Genomic DNA, 18,578 nt, shown 5'->3' with positions numbered 1-18,578 from the left:
TAAAAAACAGCTCATCGAAAACCGTTCTCGGATTCTGATCTGAACGATATCGGCGTGCATTACGCGATGAGTTTAGGAGGAGTCGATGATCGGCCGAGCAAAATCCGATGAGTTGATGCTACCTGGGTTGTGGCAACACAGGAATTCTACTTTCTGGGGCCCGGATCTATACATTTTGGGTCCTCGTGCAACAAAATATGTAGGGCTCCTCCCTACTAGCCAGCGGTGTCTATTTGTAAAGCAAATAAGACTTAGTGCTAGTTTTCTTTTTCCTATTTTTTCTTCAATTTCTAGGGCTGTTAGCCCCTTTAAGGACGCGGGCCCTCGCACAGTGAGTACATAGATCTGGGCCTGCTAATGAGTAATGAATAAAGTTACATGTTTCTGGTGCAAGGGATTAAGAGATAATAGGGCATTTTAATTTTGCCTTTATGAACTGGGAGAGTCGAGCTTGTTGCTTTTTGTGCTATAAGTTTTATATAAAAAGGGTTCAAAAGGAAAGTTAGTGGAACTTGAGATTAATAAAAAGTATGAAATATTAAAAGTAATTGAAAATGGAGAAAGCCAGAGAAAACTAGCTGGCACATATGGAATTTCTAAAACTACAATGTCTAATATAGTTGAAAACAAAGGAAAAATAACAAAAGTATGTGTTCCACGCGGTTACATTGCATAACACTTGACAGGAATCCCAAGATTAATAACTGGGGTCTCCATAATTGCGTAATGGGACTTTCCGCGATTGCCTACAGTGCAGATGCATGAGAGCGCCTGAGTTCATATGGCTATAGACAGTTGTGAAGGCATGACTGGAAAAAACCTCCTGACCGAATAGCGGGATAACTTTATGGCATATCTTTTAACTGCTATTCGGGAAAAAGGGCAAGTTGGCTTCCATCATGTGTATTGTGTCAGTGAGTAGAAAAAGAAATTAGTTGTGAGTTGTGAACATGGTCTCTTCAATTCTCTCCCTCTTTAAAAGTTGATTTATGGAAAATGTGAAAAAGAAGTGGTGAAGATCCTCTTCATCAAGATTTGAATAGCTTTAAACAATGACCCCTCGTCCTGCTTTCTGTGCAAAAATTTAACACATTAACATCTTTGATTTTGATAAATTTAAACAACTGAATCATGTCTCTTCTGACTCTCCTTTGCTCCAGGCTATAAATATTAAGCCTATTATGTCTGGTATCATAATCTAAATCTGAAAGTCCCCTTACTAGTCTAGTTACCCTTCTTTGAACCCTTTCCAATACAGAAATATCTTTCTTCAGATAAGGCGACCAAAAATGAACAGCATACTCCAAATGAGGTCTCACTAAACTTCTATATAGAGGCAGAAGAACCTTCTTAGATTTGTCTGAAATAGAGCTATTGATAAACCCAAGCATTCTGTTGGTTTCGTTACTTGCAATGCTGCACTGTTGACTAAACTTGAAGTCCTGATTTATTATGATACCCAGATCAATAACATTTTCTGCCTAATTAATGACTGAACCCTGTAAATGATAACTCGCAGTCTTATTTCCATGACCTAAGTGTAGGACTTGACATTTCCCTACATTAACTGCCATACCCCATTTATCTGCCCACTTAGTAATATGATCTAAATCCTCTTGAAGCTGTTTTATTTAGTCTTCATTTTCTACAATCCCCATAACTTTTACATCGTCAGCAAAACAGTTCATGCTTCCGGAAATATTTTCATTGATGTCGTTCATAAAAATAATAAACAAGACAGGCCCTAAAACTGAACCCTGAGGCACCCCGCTTAAAACATCACTCCATTTAGAATGATTTTCCCTCACAACTACTCATTGTTTCCTTCCAGTCAGCCAATTTCTAACCCAAAGTAAAGTTTTTCCTCCTATTCCTATATCGGCTAGTCTGCTGAGAAGAGCAACACCTTATCAAAAGCTTTTTGAAAATCAATATAAACAACATCCACACTTTTTGTTATCTAAAGCTGAGGTAACCTTGCCGTAGAAATGCAATAAATTAGTAGTACACGATTTACCTTTCCTGAACCCATACTGTAGTCAACAGACTATTAGTCTCTAAGAAATTAATAATCTTAATTTTGATCAAAGTTACGAAAATCTTACAAACCACTGAAGTCAGACTTATGGATCTATAATTCCCAACATTACCTTTAGACCCTTTCTTGAAGAGAGGTGTTATGTTAGCCAGCTTCCAGTCCTCTGGCACTGTTTCTGAGTTATAAGAAGCATTGAAAATATTGAAAATAACATTCACTAATTCCTCTGAACATTCAACTAAACTTTTTGGATAAATATTATGTGATCCCGGAGCTCTAGTTGCTTTAATTTTTTTCAAATGAAATAAAACCTCCTCCCTGGAAAATATAAAATCCTCAAGCTGCATAATAGCTTGTGTCTTGCTAGAGTCAATTGTTGAGATACAGTTATCGTTAAACACATTGGGAAAAAAGTTATTAAGAACATTTGCAATATCCCTATCACTTTGAATTAAATTCCCATGCTCATCAACCAATGGCCCAATTTGACTATTTCGAGCTTTCCCAGAATTAGCGTAAGCAAAAAACCTTTTAGGACTCCCATCAATGTTATCTGCTAGCCTTGTTCCAATTGCCTTTTCTGAATCAGTACCAAATACTTAAAATTTCGCCTTGCCTTACAATACTGGAGCCTATCTGCGTTTTGATTATAGTTTTCTTAACCTGATGAAAGGCTGCTTGTTTATAGTTTAGAGCTTCTTTAATCTCTCTGGAGAACGACATGGGCCAAATTTTAGTACTAACACCTTTTCTCTTAAATGGAACATAATCCCTAATCATTTTTGCTAGTTTTTCCTTGAATTCCATCCACTGCTGATCCGCGTCACTATTTTCCAATCATGAAGAAAAAACCTCTTTCAAGCTCTGCCTAAGTGGCATAAAATCAGTGTTTCTAAAATTGGACACAAATCTAAAATTTCCATCTTTGTACACTTCAAATTTCATCCAGAACCTAATGCTGTTATGATCATTATCTCCAATATTATCCCCTACACACAACCCCTGAACAGAACTTCCTACATCACAGATAACTAGATCCAAAATCGCCTCCTCTCGAGTCCCGTGAGTTACAATTTGATCTAAGAAACAGTCACCAATTACTTTTAAAAATTCCTCTTCTCTGCCATTACCAGGATAAAAATCATTCCAATCAATACCAGGAAAATTGAAATTACCCCTTCCCCCCCGGAAAATTTAAATGTGTCCTAATTTTTTAAAATTTAAGTTCACATCCTGATTTTTTCCTGAACTTTTGTTGAAAATAAGGGTTAATAAAGTTAAAATTGCTATTTTTGCTATTTTTGATTCTTGAGATGGAACATTTCGTTAATGTCTTAACAAAAGCCACCATGATTCAATATAGCATGATGTATTTTTCCTGGCTCTTCGTACAAGACTGCAAGAAATATTGTTGGCATATCTTTTCTGTTGGTTTTACAGATTTTTTCTTTCAATTCTGTATCTTGCTCCGACTAAAAAAGATTTTCGACGACAAAAATTTGCTTCATTAAGATATCATCTAATTCTAAAAATATATTTGAGTACGATGTTTTTAGGATTTTGTTTTTTGGAAATAAAGCAAAATTTTGAGATCTCAAGAACTACTCTTTTCAAAAAACTCCTGATTTTCAATGAAAGGTGTCTGAGTACCCTAATCATGAATAAAATAAAATGTGTAACATTGTTTTAAAAATAAAAATTTAAATTACTTTCAATTTTACTGAATATTTTATTTTGTCTCATAGTTGACTGGGTCATTGTTCACATGCTGGCCGATAGACAAGGATCTATAGGTCATGTTCGTTATGTAATGAAAGACTCTTTGCAACTTGTTCCAATGTACGGATTTTATTTTTATGAGGTGTGTATTGCTTCTTCCATTTAAATGTGTCATGTTTTCTATTTTATGTATCTTATCTTAAAAAAATTATGCTTAAGTATTTTATTTACAGTATTTTGCTATGACAATCTTAAAAATTGGTTAGATTTTATCTTATTATTACTGGTACCCGCACGGCTTTGCATTAAAAGGTCTTTTGGTTCGCCTGTATTTTACAAATAACGTATGGTGACTTTTCTCGCCAATTGGCTTGTACCCATGTTATGGTTCCAGGTTATGATAATTTCGTAATTTACTTGTCCTTCTTACGATATTTTTGTTCTTAAAATTGGAATAGAAAAAGAACCACATTGAATTTTTGAAAAATTGCTTCGAGGTGCACACCCCCATGCTACAAACTAACTTTGTGCCAAATTTCATGAAAATCGGCTGAACGGTCTAGGCGCTATTCGCGTCACAGAGATCCAGACATCCTCCGGGCAGACTTTCAGCTTTATTATTAGTAAAGAAGCTTACTTTTTAAGTTAACAGTTCACATGTTTGATATAGGGTGCACTTGTGCCAGAGTGCACCAGAATACCATTGCAGTACTGATTTTCTGGAAAAATTATCTCCTCATTAGATAGTTTTAATTTAATTTTAACTTGAGCTTTGGTTTTTGTCAAGCATGCATTGAATTTTTTCCCCACTTGTCAAATAGTTGTCGTGGATTTTTCTTGTAAAAACAATAAATGCAAGTGAATAAAAGAAAAGACCAATCTTCAACCTCTACCACCTCTTTGTGCTATTTATATTACATCTTGTTATGTTTGGCCGTAGGTAAAGGTATGAATTTGTGGTAGAAGTAATCATGTGTAATTTAATAAATCATTTAAAAAAATTATCTATAATTTGTCTCAAAGTTTTTAAACTCGGTTCATTAATTCTGCATGTGTGTAATTTATTTTGTGACATTTTAAATCGCTTTGAGCATTATGTGAGGTTTTCATTGCTACAGATTATTACTTATGTATTTGTTTAAAAATATGTATTCAAGAAAAATTAAGTTAGTGAAAGAAAAGAACAACTCATTAAGTGTGTGTGAGAAGATTCCAGTGAGCTAAAAAAGTTTACAGGTCACTGGCTACTAACAGAAAATCAAAAATTTCAGACCTATATTCATCTTTCGTCTATGATTTTGATTCTAATTACTGTTTTTCTTTTTCTAGCATGGCTGTGTTTTTATCAAGAGGCATTATTTTGATTCTAATAAAATGATTTCAAACTTGCATTATCTACAAAGTGAAAAAATACCAGTAAGTAAATATTATGTTGGGAAAATTAAATTTTTGAAGCAAAATTGTAACATAGTTTTGTTGTGTACAAAATATAAAATGTTATAAAATAAACTAAATAATTAAATGTTGAGAAAGGTGAAACTGTGTGGGAAAAATTAGTTTTTGAATTTAAAACCAGTAAATTCTTTGTATTCAGAAAGAATGAATAAAAAAAATAAAAAAAGAGTCAAGGATGTGATTTCAAAATCTGTTTAATTAGATTAGGAGCAGGAGCTATTTTTGACTGAAAAAGAGCAAAAAAATTGAATGAAGTGCATACTCTGGGACTTCAAGTTTGAAAAGGTTTCCAATTTCAACTAGATGAACTAAAGAATGCGACTAAAGCCTGAAAACATTTTGAGAGGGACCCAGACCCCAAAGAGTTCCTTTTTTTTTCTAATTTTTAGAGCTCTCTCCTTATTTCCCTACTTTTTCCTTTTTTTCCCCTACTTTTTCTATCTTTTGTGTAGCACTTCTAATTGTGCATTGATTCTTATTTTTATAATGCAGCACCGATAATTTTCTGTGTTTCAATTTTGAAAAGCAAAAGAATCAAGCGTATTCTGAGCTTTTCATTAACTGACTACAGTAATTTCTGAACTGAAAGCTGCAGCATTTGTGTGTTAAAAAGATAAATTTTTGTAAGTGACTTTTTTGCCATTGCGGCGTTTACGACTTTTCCTTTTATCGCCCCGACTTCAGTCCTGCTGTTTAAACGAAACAATAAAGAAATAGATACTGGCACATTCTGATGCAATTATATATTATTTACTCGTCATTTAAAAGCTTTAATGAAAGTAAACGGCCGACTGTTCAAAAAGTGCGTGAAAAGCCGAATTTCCTATTCGCCAATTTTTTGTATAGTTGATTACAAGTGAAATGGAGCTGTATTTAAACAGAAAGGCGATGTAAAACCTTAAAAGGAACGTAAGGAAGCAAAAAATGAAAACCTGTACACTGTACATATTTTATTGATATTAGTACAAAGTAAAAGGGACAGATAACAGAAATTCGCAATAACGAACCACTTCAATAATGATCGAGGAAACTAACGTTTTTCATACATAAATATGATTATTTTTCATTCAAAATTGTAAACATGATTTTAAAATAATAAAATTTCATTTTCTTTCCTTACAAAGAGTGTATTTGCCAAAAAAAAATGTCAAATCCTAGATGGGCAAAACGGTCCCAATTTTTGGGGAAAAATCCAAAATCAATTTAAATGCAAGATTCCGTTTTTATTTCTTCACATTTTTAAAAGTTGGAGGATAAAACCCAAGCAAATAAAACTTTTTTTTCTTTTTATAGTGGGTATTTTCTACTCTGATATATCAACAATATCGAAGAGTTGCTCATCATTTTTATGTGCTGCGCTTATGGCAATTTGGCATTTCTGAACATTTAAAAAATTTTTGACGGACTCTTACTCTTTTCGGGGTGCTGCAATTAAACCGATGCGGCATATCTACTGTAAGTTATTGTACTCAGGGTGCCTGATCAAAGGAGGGGGGGGGGGGGAGAGATAAATGCAGGCATTTGATGCCAGGTGCTCTGCCTTCACTCTCAATTTTGTGAACAATTTCCGAATGAATATATCTGTTATATGGTAAGGATTGAAAGGAACTACATGCCTTCTCTTTTATGAACTGAGAAACATTAGTAACTGATCTTTGTCTTTGATAAAAATGTTATGTTTATCATGCATAAATTTTTCCTTTTTCCGTGACAAATTTTGGAATAAGAAGGAGGTAAAAAATCATCAAACCAATAAAACAGTATTTTTTTAATTGCTTGATTAAAATTAAAACTGGCCCCTCATTTCAATTTTTCCCCCGGGGTGGCTAGCAAAGGATGTATACTGAATGCAAATTTTATCTGAAAACAACCGAAACCAGTACAAATGGTAGGTGAACCTTTCCTCTGTCTTGGTGCAAGAGATGGTACTATTAGCCCTGGTAGGTGCTGCTATACAGCATGATTTAGAAAACAATTTCAATGAAAACCTACCTAGGATGTTATCTTTAATTTCGTTTCACTCAAAACTTGAAAATGTCCACTTACATCCCTTTGCTTCTCACTGCCTCATATGAAAATAATTTTAAGCGCATTGCTTAGTTGATAGCATAATAAGGGCTTGGTTTTCTTTTGTAATAGATAGCGTGTTAAGTTAATATTTTTGTGGATTCAAAACTCAATCCAGTTTTATCTGATTTTTAAACTAAATTGAATGAAATTATTTACATCTTATTACAAATGCTGTTTCTTACAGACGTGGATGGTAATATTCCCAGAGGGAACAAGATATAATCCTCAGTCGTCTGATATCATTGAGAAAAGCAGAGCTTTTGCCAAGAGCCGAGGTAATATTTTACTACATGTTAGATAGTTTGTTTCTAGTGTTGAAATTTTTGAACAATGTATTTTTATTCAAGCTCTCAAACAGTACTTGAATTTAAAAGAAATTCATTTTGTGTAAGCACTGCTGCTGCATTTTTATGCATTATTTATGCATGCTAAATTTAGTTGTATTGTTTTTTTATGCACAAAAACATGCAAAATTAGCAAGAGAGCAGGGGCGGCAAATAGGGGCTCAAGCCGCCAAATTTTTTGAGGGGAATGATAAAAAATGAGTTAATTCAATTTACGTAAATCGCAAATCAGTGTTCAAGAAAACCAATCTTGCTGGTTCTTCGAAATGGTTGATGAAACTAGACACATTTTCAGACGTGAGCAAGTTAAATTATTAGAAATTCTTCAAGCCTTTACCGGCCTTTTCAGAACAGAAAAAACTGAAGAATCATTGTTAATTTTAACTAAAGACGTAATTTCCTCATATAGGCTAAATATCTCGCTCTTGTGTGCTCTGTGTAACGATGGTTATCAGAGGTTCGTGCAGTGGTGTGGCTGCATGATTTTCACAAGAAAATGCCTTGGTATTTTATTCATTGTTAAGCTCATATTTTAAGTGTTTCTATTTAATGAGTGTCCGTCACTTTCTTATGCTGGAAACACATTTCAGGTGCTCAATGCATCGTATGCTTTCATAGATACTCTTGAAAAATACATACTATTTTTGGAAAAAAATATTTCACATCAACAAATATCTCTTCTGGGGGCTGTTTAACCAGTGGCGGATTCAGCCGATTGTTTTGGGAGGGGCCATCCGAAATTTTTGAACAAACTCCGAACTCCCCAGAAATTTTATTAAAAGAAAGTTTTAAAAACTCAATTTACGGGTTATCGAGACGTTAGGTGAGGGGTGGATTTAAGAACCTCCCTCAAAAATGTTTCAAAAATTAAATTTCCGAGTCATTTTTGAACATTAGGAAACTAAAAACGCATTTTGTCTATTTTTGATGATGTACAGATAAAGGTCAGGTTTCGGGCGCTGGTCCCAAAATACTTTTTGAAAATAAAGCTTAGAAACCAAAATATTCTGTCATTATACATTGAGAAGTTAGAAGAGGAGGGGTGTTCTTCTAGCTCTTCAGCTGTCCAGCCTAAAAATGCACCTTTAGGTAATGTTTGCTTACATTAAAGGAAGTGTGAAAGTTCTTAGAATCCTTCCTTCCTGGAAATATTTTGCCTTTGAGGCTCTAAAAATTCGATTTTTAACTATATTTATACATATTTTGGAAAGGGATGGAAGATTGTGAGCTCCTTCAAAAACCTCCTTTTAAAGCTATCATCACGATATAAACTAGGGAGGGAGGGGGTCCTATCAAAAATCGTTTGTAATTGAAGTCCTAAAAAATTTCTTTTAAGTTGCTTTTAAGCAAGTTAAGTGATAAGGGTTGGATAAGCGAGTTTCCGTTGACATTTTTTTCCAAATAAAAGACTTAAAATGCAGTTTTTTGCTACAAAAGGCATTTGTGAAAACGCATGGAGAAAGGAGGTTCTCCCCCTAGTTTCGAAATTAAAGCCATAAAAACGAAAATTTAGGCTTTCTTTCGTCTTGTGAACAATAAGTATACTCTGAGAACAGCAGCATTTAGAAATCGTCCAAGTGTCTGTAGTTGGAATCAAGAAATGATGTAAAAGAAGGAGAAAAATTTCGGAAATGTTTTGTTTTGAGGATAGAGATATAATTTATCTCTCAATTAAGGCCTATACTTCTTTTTCAGCAAAACCCAAGTATTAAGTTTTGTTATCTTCTCATAATATTTTTTTCTTTTTTTTTCCTTAAAAAATTTCCTACAATCACAAGGCTTTGGGAGGGGCCATGGCCCCCATGGCCCCCCTCTAGATCCGCCCCTGTGTTTAACTATGCAATCTCCCCCCATATCATAATTAATTGCTGTTAGCTAATATGTGTTTTGTTCTATACTAAGGTAATTCATATTTATAAAATTTGACCCCTGCAGGAGAGTTTTTTTTTACTGAGAGAGAAATTATTTAAAAGTAATTTAACTTTTGAAGATGAGTTTAAGTGTATAATGCGAGTGAAGAGTTTTTCGAAAATTAAGTGTCTAATATATGTGTGGTTCTATTATTTGCGTTCCAAGCATTTCTCATAAAATCACAAAAACTACTAGCGATAATAATTAGTTTGCTTTTATTTTGAAATCTTAACTATTTTCATCTTATGTTTATCACAGACATTGGCTAGCATTTTTTGAGTTACCATGAGTTGGTTGCAACTAAATTTGTTATATAGTTGTAATACCTCAGAGATGCTTGCGGAGGCTAAAAGCCTCAAAAGATAGGCAGAAAAATAATATAATATGCATCTGCAAAATATCAGTGTCTGAAAATATTCAGTGCTCTGGATTGCTACAGACTGTATTTCGGAAAAAGTGGTAGAGGTTGCAATGTTTTTTTTGGCCTGTTTGTAGTTTTGCTTGATCAATAATGTGCTAACAGGTTGCTGAAAATTAAATTTTACTGCAATATTTTCTTTCTGATAAACTAAAAATATAAAAAGGGATGCTAGCATTAAAAAAAATAAATTGTGGAATTAGTACCAGCAAAATAAATAATGAATAATTACTGAGCATTTACTCATGTCAGCATGTTTCCTATTAGAGCAAAAAATGTAGGTGAGAAAACCTTACCCTATGTTGAAACTAGAGTAAGATTTTTAAAAATAAAGAGAGGTTTTTATGAAAATCTTATTATTCAGTTTAACAGACGTGACAAAATCATGAGAAAGTCCTGCATCCAAATGTTTTTCAAGTGAGAACTTTTAAAAGTGCACAATTCTCATGGTCTTGTGCTCTGTTGAGAACCCCTGTATAACAGTATTAATTATCTCTGTCATAAATAAAGTGAGATGAAAGCCCAATGCATAATAACACAATTGATAATATATAACACAGAATCTGAGAAATCTAATATCCTTGAAATCAAACCAAATGATCAGTAAAATTTCCAATTTACTCATGAAAATCCTACTCGAATAGTTAAAAAAAAAAAACCTTGTTTTAATTTTTAACGAGATTGATAAATAGAAACTCTTTTACTGTAGAGTCTCAAGAGTTTGAGAGGTGCCGCTTAATCTGTGGTGCTTCATTTGTATTTTAAGTTTTGTTTTTTAGTAGCTAAAAATTTGATTAAAATGCTAAATCGATGGTTTAATTTTTTTTTTTTTTTTTGCTTCAACTGTGTCCACAGATATTAATAATATGTTTATCATGGGACTCTAAAATGCTATTTTCAAATAATATTATCAAAAATATTTCTTTTACAAGCCGTTTTTATACTTTTGATGCCTTCACTTTGAGAATTGCGATTTTTTTGCAGCTGCTATGGGAATCCTATTTTTTCAAATTTTTAATGTTTAGTACTCTTTGTTAAGAGGTAAACAAATAAAATCTTTTTTTATTTTAAATGATTTTTAAAATCACAGTATTTATATGTTTTAAACGAAATTCTGTGCTTTTTAAGAGTGTCTTGGATCAAAAAGTTAAATGCTGAACACTTGCCTGCATTTTCTTCTTTCTTTTTTTTTTTTTTTTTTTTTTTTGTTACAATTATTTTAAATACTGTACAGAAATATTTCTGGTATAATTTACCATAATGTAGAATGGTAGATAATTATTTATACTTGAGAGAGCGATGCCCCCCCCCCCCAGCCGCCAAATAGTAGAAAAGCACCCCAGAATAATGTTCTCAACATAGAAGAGGAAAACACTCTTATTTAAGTTTAAGTGATGCAGTTTGTGCCATCTCTAAATTCTAATATTTCGTTTTAACGAAAAAGAAATTGCGAAATTAATTGATTTTTCTCAAAATTAATTGATTTTTTCACAAAATTATTTGATTTTTCACACAAAAACGGACCTTGGGAAAAATTCTGGACAGACCCCTGGCAGCTTTTTAAGAGCTTTAAAATGCTTCAAAAATCAAAGGAATGAGACTTTTTTTTCTATGAGATACTTGCAAATTGATGATTTTCTATAAAATTGGGATAAAAATCTTGGAAAACCCTTGTTTTGGATAAAAGATAGCCTATGTTCTATTCTGCACCCCCGACAATGGGTATACGAAATTTCATGATGATCGTTTGAGTAGTTAAGGCGTGAAAGAATTACGAACAAGCAAACTATTACTTTCATATTTAATATTAGTGAGGATTATTTTTTGTGGATTTTTAAAAATTGTAATTGCTGATTTAAAAATGACTTGAATTTATACAATCATATGCATATTTTACAGGTCTTGTGCCTTTGAAGCATGTTCTTACTCCCAAACATAGAGGTTTCCACATTGCTTTGGAAAACATGAAAAATAATCTTGATGCAATTTATGATGCTACTGTGATTTATTCTTGCACTAGAGACAATAAGAAAACTCTCCGCACCAAGGCGCCATCAATGTTTGGTAATGTTTTTATTGTTGTAAAGTAGTTCTTTATCGTAAAATTGAAAAATATATATTGAATAGATTTCACTTATTAAAATTTATTTGAATGAATGTTTTAAATGTTATGTTTGTAGTCTTTTTTTTAAATTTGTATATTGTATTTTTCTTTTAGAAGCTAAAATAAAATTCTCATTTATGTTTTTAAAGAATTTAACTTGTTAGTTAAGGTCTTAAAATGGTTCCTATTGTAATATTACAATGTCATAAGTGACCCTATTATTTCCAATGGGTTTTAAAAAAAATTGAGATGTTTATTGAGTACATTAAAAACCAATAGCAGTTGCTACCCATTCTAACTGGTCCTTCTAAAGCAATTTTGTATTTAAAACAACTTTCAATTTAAAAAGTATAAGACTTGTATATTTTCTTGTTGTGTTATTTATTTATTTATTTTTTTTTTTTGTGAGTTCTTTCTTTTTTTCCCCCATTTTCTTCTTTGGTGTATGTAATATCCTCTAAAACTAATTTCCCTCAAATTAGAATTTGTTACTGGTTGCTGTGATGCAGTGTATGTGCATATCAATCGTATTGATATGTGTAGCATTCCTGTTAATGAGGCAGATCTGAAGTCATGGCTGCACAACATATTTTTGAAAAAGGACAGGTATGTTTTTAGTCATTTAGCTTTCAATTTTTACATAAATTGTGTTGATTATACTTTTGAAATGTTAAGTTGACAAGTTTACTAAAGAATACATTGCAAGTTGAGAGCCTATTTGGTGCCAAACATGAGATGCTCAATTCAGTATTAATTTGGCTATATTTAGCAAGATTCCCATGAACCTAAATTTTAAACATTGTCACTATTTAAGTGCCTTTGTGCTTAAAAACTAAGAAAGAAATTACAACTTTAAATTGCACAAATTGCAGATTGCTGTAAACATGTGTTTCAGGGTTACAAAGAACCCCCTTTTTTTCAGTGCAAAATATGTGAGCTTTCCCCACTAGAAAGGATCTCAAAAAAAACTTAAAAAAAAAAGTTGAGAAAATCTGTAGGTATTTGGCCCACTTCATAAGCCTACATCTTAAGAAAATCTGCAGACTGAAGATCTCTAGATTTTCTGCAGAATGTTCTGAAGTTGAGAAAATCTGAAGGTATTTGGCCCACTTTTAAACCTAAATCTTAAGAAAATCTAGAGATTTAAGATCTAGATTTTCTCTAAAAAGGTCTGAAGAAAATCTTCAAATTTTTATTCTCAAGGTTTTCTTAGAATATATAGGCTTAAAGTGGGCCAAATAACTTGAGATTTTCTGAAGGTGAGCGTTTCTGAAGATTTTCTTTAAAAATTAATTTTTCAGAAAATTTTATTTATTTATTTTGAAAAATACAGTAATTAAGAAAATCTTACAACTCTTTCGGCTAAAACATAGTTCCAAATGATTTGAAACTCCCTAAAAATTGCATAATGATAATGTATTTAATCTAGATTTGATTATGTGCGTAGATCATCCAAATAAAAGCTTAAGAAGCATTTGAAATTTTAATCAACATACATGAGATGCTGTCATAACAAAAATTTCCTACCAGAAATAACTTTGAATGTAGTACTTAAAATTAGTTCAGAAGAATAAACCAAGAGTTTTTTTTTTTTTTTTTCATTGTGCTTGGCAAAAACAGATACCTTGAAATAAGATTTTTTTAATTTAGAGTAAAATGGTGTTCACCGTACTGATGTAGGACAACGTATACAATGTGTTTTTAATTCATTAGTGTTATGAATAGGATACACTTTTTTTATTTCTTGTAGATGGTACTAATTTTTTTAGGATAATGGTCATAAGTCAAGTATTTCAAATATAAATTGACAACAGAAATCCCTTCTACTTCAAGAACAGTTAGTTATATTGTTGAAAATTTTGTTGTGAAAAGTATTTCATTGGCTATTTGAGAAGTGGTATGCACCTGAATATTTTTCCAATTAGAGTAGGAAGAATATAATTTAATGGGAAGATAGTAATAACCTTGAAATATTTTTATTTTTTTTACATTATAATATATATTTGCTCTACTCTGATTTTGAAAATATATATACTGTCGGCCCTGCTTAATTGAATACTGTCAGTTAAAAGAAATATTATTTGATTAAGCGGGGAAATACTCTTTATCATACCAAATTGACAACATTTGTCTTAAAACGTAATAAAAATGAATCAATAACTATATAATGGAAGTAATGTTTTTGGTAAAAATATATTGAAACAAGCTAAGTGAACGACAAAATAATAGGTATAATAATTTTAAATATATATTAGAAGGGCGCAAGGAAAAAAATGCAACTTACAACCTCATCTGTTGTATGCAAAAAATATAATTTAATATTTTTACATGAATAATTGTTCATACATAATTAATTTTTAAATTATTTAAAACATTTCTTAGCAAAATATTGTGAAAACTGATCAATATTGTTCGATTAAGCGAGGATCTTTGACATTTCCTCAGTGGGGAAGTATTCGGTTCCAAAAGGTTTTATTCATATTTGGGGTATTTGTTTATCCAATACCCGTTTAAGCGGGGCTGGCAGTTTATATAAGAATACACACACAATATAAATTTTTTGTTCTGATATGAGATATTTAGCATCACCTCTACACTTCTGAGACTTAATTGTGCTACAATTTCTTTATTCCCAAACACATTTAAATATATATTACTGTGAAAGCTTTAAATAAGAGAATGTTGACTTTCACCGTCTCATGTGGACAGTTGCCAGAGATTTCAAACTTTTAGTTTCATGTAGAGTGAAACTTTGGAAACTCGACTTACGGATAACTCGACTAACCTGGTAGCTCAACATTTATTTTCCTTATGGTTGGCTCAATGCTAATTTCAATGGGCTAAAATCTCTCTAACTTGACGCACATTTGCAGGAACCCCTATAAGTCAACATCCAATTGCTATTCTAGGCCACAATTTTTTCTTTCAACATTCTTTCATACTGACCTTTTCTCAGAACCTTATGCAGTGATTTCTTGGTCAGTCAATCCTTTTCTGGGAAGCTCTTTTAGAGAATTCCATTTTTATCCAGGGGAGTCAGCCACCACTCTGTGTAGAGACGTACCGAGTAGCACTTTGGCCGAGTAGCCGAGTACCGAGTACTCGGCCTTATATTACTCGGCCGAGTACCGAGTTACCGAGTACTCGGCCTTTCACTACTCGGCCGAGTTCCAAGTACCAATTATGTTTTAAGAAGAACCACTGACACACACGTGATCAATTTTGAACTTATTGGAATAGTAGTATAGACCTCCTTGTCCATATAATAGTTTTTAAAACTAAATTCCTGCTGAAATTTAATTATGCATTATACATATACAATTTTGTTTGTGTCAAAAATTTTACAAAAAAATAATTTTTTAGATTAAAAATAAATAAATAAAAGGTATGATTAATCAAGTTGGAATTAAAACAAATTACTGTAAAATCCCTCTAATGCGGACACTAACAGGACAAATTTTTTTTTTCTGCAATATAGAGGTGTCCGCAGTACAGGGGTTTAATAATGTTATTTGCATTGGAACTGGGGAATTAAAAATTGTCCGCATAAGAGGGGTGTCCGTTAGGAGGGGTTTCACTGTATACCAATCAATTATAGTTCTAATCTGCCAAACATAAATAATTTTTAAAAGCAGATAAAACAAATGTGCAGGAACACTCCAGACACGTGTTTCTGCCCCCCCCCCCCCATTACAAGGAACGTCTTTTTCAGTGCATAACATGTGAGCTAAAGAATGTAAAGACATTCAACAAAAAAATACGACTTTTGTCGGATGCCTTTAAATCTACGAGCCCCCATTTTGTGCATTGAAAAAGGAATTCCTTGTAATGCCAAAACACGTGTCTGCAGAGTTCCTGCACTGTGCTTTTAAGGTTGTTTTATTTTTTAAGCAAAGGTATTTTTACATTTTTTATAACTAATTCAGGGTGGCGACAGATCAGGGAAATCAGGGAGATCAGGGAAAAGTCAGGGAACTTTATTAATCAGGGAAATATCAGGGAATTTCGAAAAAATAGCAAAAAATCAGGGAAAATTGATTTTATGAAGGATTTTTTTTTTTTTTTTTGCTTTACAAAATTAAGTACCTTAATTCCCTACGCATTTTCCGCCAACTATCTGTTCAAAAAAAAAAGTAAAATTAAAGAGGTGCGATTATACACTGCCACATATTTGTGCATCTTTTTTCCTCAACGTCAAAATATTGAATCTTACTTATTAACCACAGGATGAACTTCCTAAGATTGCTTCTGTGTCTGTTAGGTTTTTTATTTTACCTAGCTTGGAATTTCTTTTCAGGCTTTCAATGCTATGTAAAATAAACAACTATACAGGCAAAGAGGAAGCCTTCATTAATGCCTTAGTTCCTTTGCCTTTATTCCATTGTCTCGAGGTAATTAGCTCTCTGTTATCACGATTTCAAGTCTTTGGTTTTTGAATTAATAGTGATAAAAGCTTAAAAGTTATTACTTCGCGCTTTTAATTTAATTGCTAAAATTGAACTTTCAATCAAAAAAAAACTTTGTTTTTTTGCCGTTATACTATTTGCTGTCATTGCAGATTATAAGGATATTCAAATGATTCTTTTATTTTGTAACCAAGTTGTATTTTTCTTTTATGTATTTTGAAATTAACTGATTGCTTTTTTTTTCTGTTTTTTTTTTTTTTTTGTTTGTTTCAAGTCGTTTGTTACAAAAGCAATATAAGATTTTTTTCATTACATACTGAAATCATTTGAAATAGAGTTAACTTGTGTACTTAAGTAAATATCTTTATTTTTTTATTGTTAGAATGCTGTATTCATTCATTAAAACCTATGTTCTTGATTAGAGAAAAGCTTCCTATGAATGGATGTCAAATGGTTTCATCTCTTTTGCATAAATATGTCAATTAGTTATATAAGAATAACTGCATTACTTCTATTCTTTCACTATTACTTGTTATTCTTGCAACAATTATTATACTGTTTGAAAATTTAGTTCGAAATAGTTTCAATTACTTTTTAGTTCTGTCATAAATACACATATGTTTTTAAGAGTGATTTTAATAGTTTCTTAAAATTCTTATGTTAAGTGGTTTCTGGAAGTCAAGTACTTTTTAAAAAAAATTCTATAATCTTTCCATGTAGAAAAATTTAATATACCTACTGTTTTGTAGGGGTTTTTTTTCCAAAAAATTGACTTGATATGTGTTATTTAAACCATTTTATTAAAAAAGTAACATCTTTTTAAAATATATCTTTAGTTCAACAACTTTACGCAACTTAAAACGTTTAAAATACTGCATTTTATACAAACATACAATGGATTTCAAGTAGAGCTAAGAAAGGAATTATCATTGGTAACGTAAATCAGGGAAATTTGGGGAACTTAATCAGGGAAATCAGGGAAAAGTCAGGGAACTTTTTTCACAGTTCCTGTCGCCACCCTGTAATTTTTGTTTGTAGCAAAAATCCATTTTTAATATAAAAATTCTATATTTTCTATACTTACATTTTTTGCCTAATTTTTAATAAATAAGTTTTATTAACTTTGGGGACATTAAAATAAAGATATATTCCATTGAAGCATTACAAACTTCATTATTCTCAAAATTTAAAATTGACTTATAAATTTTAATTGTAAATGATTGCAGAATATAATGCTGGCTCTTTTTTTATAAATTTTAGTATCTGTCTTGGACAATATTCAATTTGTTGCAACTACTCAGTATTGGCCGAGTATCTGATCAGAATTTGGCCGAGTACCGAGTACTCGGCAAATTGGCCGAGTAGGCCGAGTACCGAGTAGTTACCGAGTACTCGGTACGTCTCTAACTCTGTGCTGACGTCTCTAACTCTGTGCTAAGACGTGGCTGACAAGAATCTGTTTTATCTCTTTAAAAAAAATAATGGCGAATTTATTATGTACTTTTTAAAATTAAAAAATTCATTTACTGGAATAAACTTTCATAATGTGAATGTTAAGCATTTGTAAGTGACAAGGCTTCAGAGTAGAGGGAAAAAATGATCGGCTCCGACTCTGGGAATTTTAGATCCTTAGACTCCGACGCCACTAGCAGTGGCAGAGTTGCAGGTTTTGGGAGAAAATGACTGACTCAGACTATTGAAGTTTTAAAACTTCGACTCCTTTGCCCCAAAATATGTCAGTCATCGACTCCACGGCCCTGGTAAGTTATACAGAAACTGTTTAGGAATTAGAATTATGGAACCTCAGTAGGTTGACTTCCGCTTCAGTCGACATGTTTTCATGTTCCCTGGGGGTGTGAATTCAGACCTGACTGACAAGAATCTTTATCTCTTTTCAAAAATTATGGATTTATTATGTACTTTTCAAAATAAGAAAATTCATATACTGGAATTAGTTTCCATGATGAAAATGTTAAGCATTAGAAAGTGACAGGGCTGTGGTGTAGGGAGGGAAAATGACCGGCTCCGACTCTGGAAATTTCATACCCTTAGACTACGACTCCGCGAGCAGTGGCAGAGTTGCGGGCTTCGGGAGAAAATAACTGACGCTTGA

At 32.2% G+C, this 18,578-nt stretch overlaps 1 protein-coding gene across 1 annotated transcript in view; it reads left to right on the top strand.

Moving 5' to 3' along the window:
- Positions 1 to 18,578, top strand: part of LOC129221342 (1-acyl-sn-glycerol-3-phosphate acyltransferase epsilon-like) — a 38,054-nt gene that overhangs the window by 7,606 nt on the left and 11,870 nt on the right. The window contains exons 4-8 of the mRNA XM_054855810.1: positions 3,784 to 3,899; positions 5,087 to 5,173; positions 7,467 to 7,557; positions 11,855 to 12,019; positions 12,542 to 12,665. Coding sequence (XP_054711785.1) covers positions 3,784 to 3,899; positions 5,087 to 5,173; positions 7,467 to 7,557; positions 11,855 to 12,019; positions 12,542 to 12,665 — 583 coding nt within the window. The remainder of the gene's footprint in view (positions 1 to 3,783; positions 3,900 to 5,086; positions 5,174 to 7,466; positions 7,558 to 11,854; positions 12,020 to 12,541; positions 12,666 to 18,578) is intronic.

The sequence above is a fragment of the Uloborus diversus genome, chromosome 4 (genome assembly GCF_026930045.1).
Source record: "Uloborus diversus isolate 005 chromosome 4, Udiv.v.3.1, whole genome shotgun sequence".
NCBI classification, from domain to species: Eukaryota; Metazoa; Arthropoda; class Arachnida; order Araneae; family Uloboridae; genus Uloborus; species Uloborus diversus.
The sequence above is the reverse complement of the archived record's forward strand: the minus strand, read 5'-3'. Positions and strand labels throughout refer to the sequence as shown.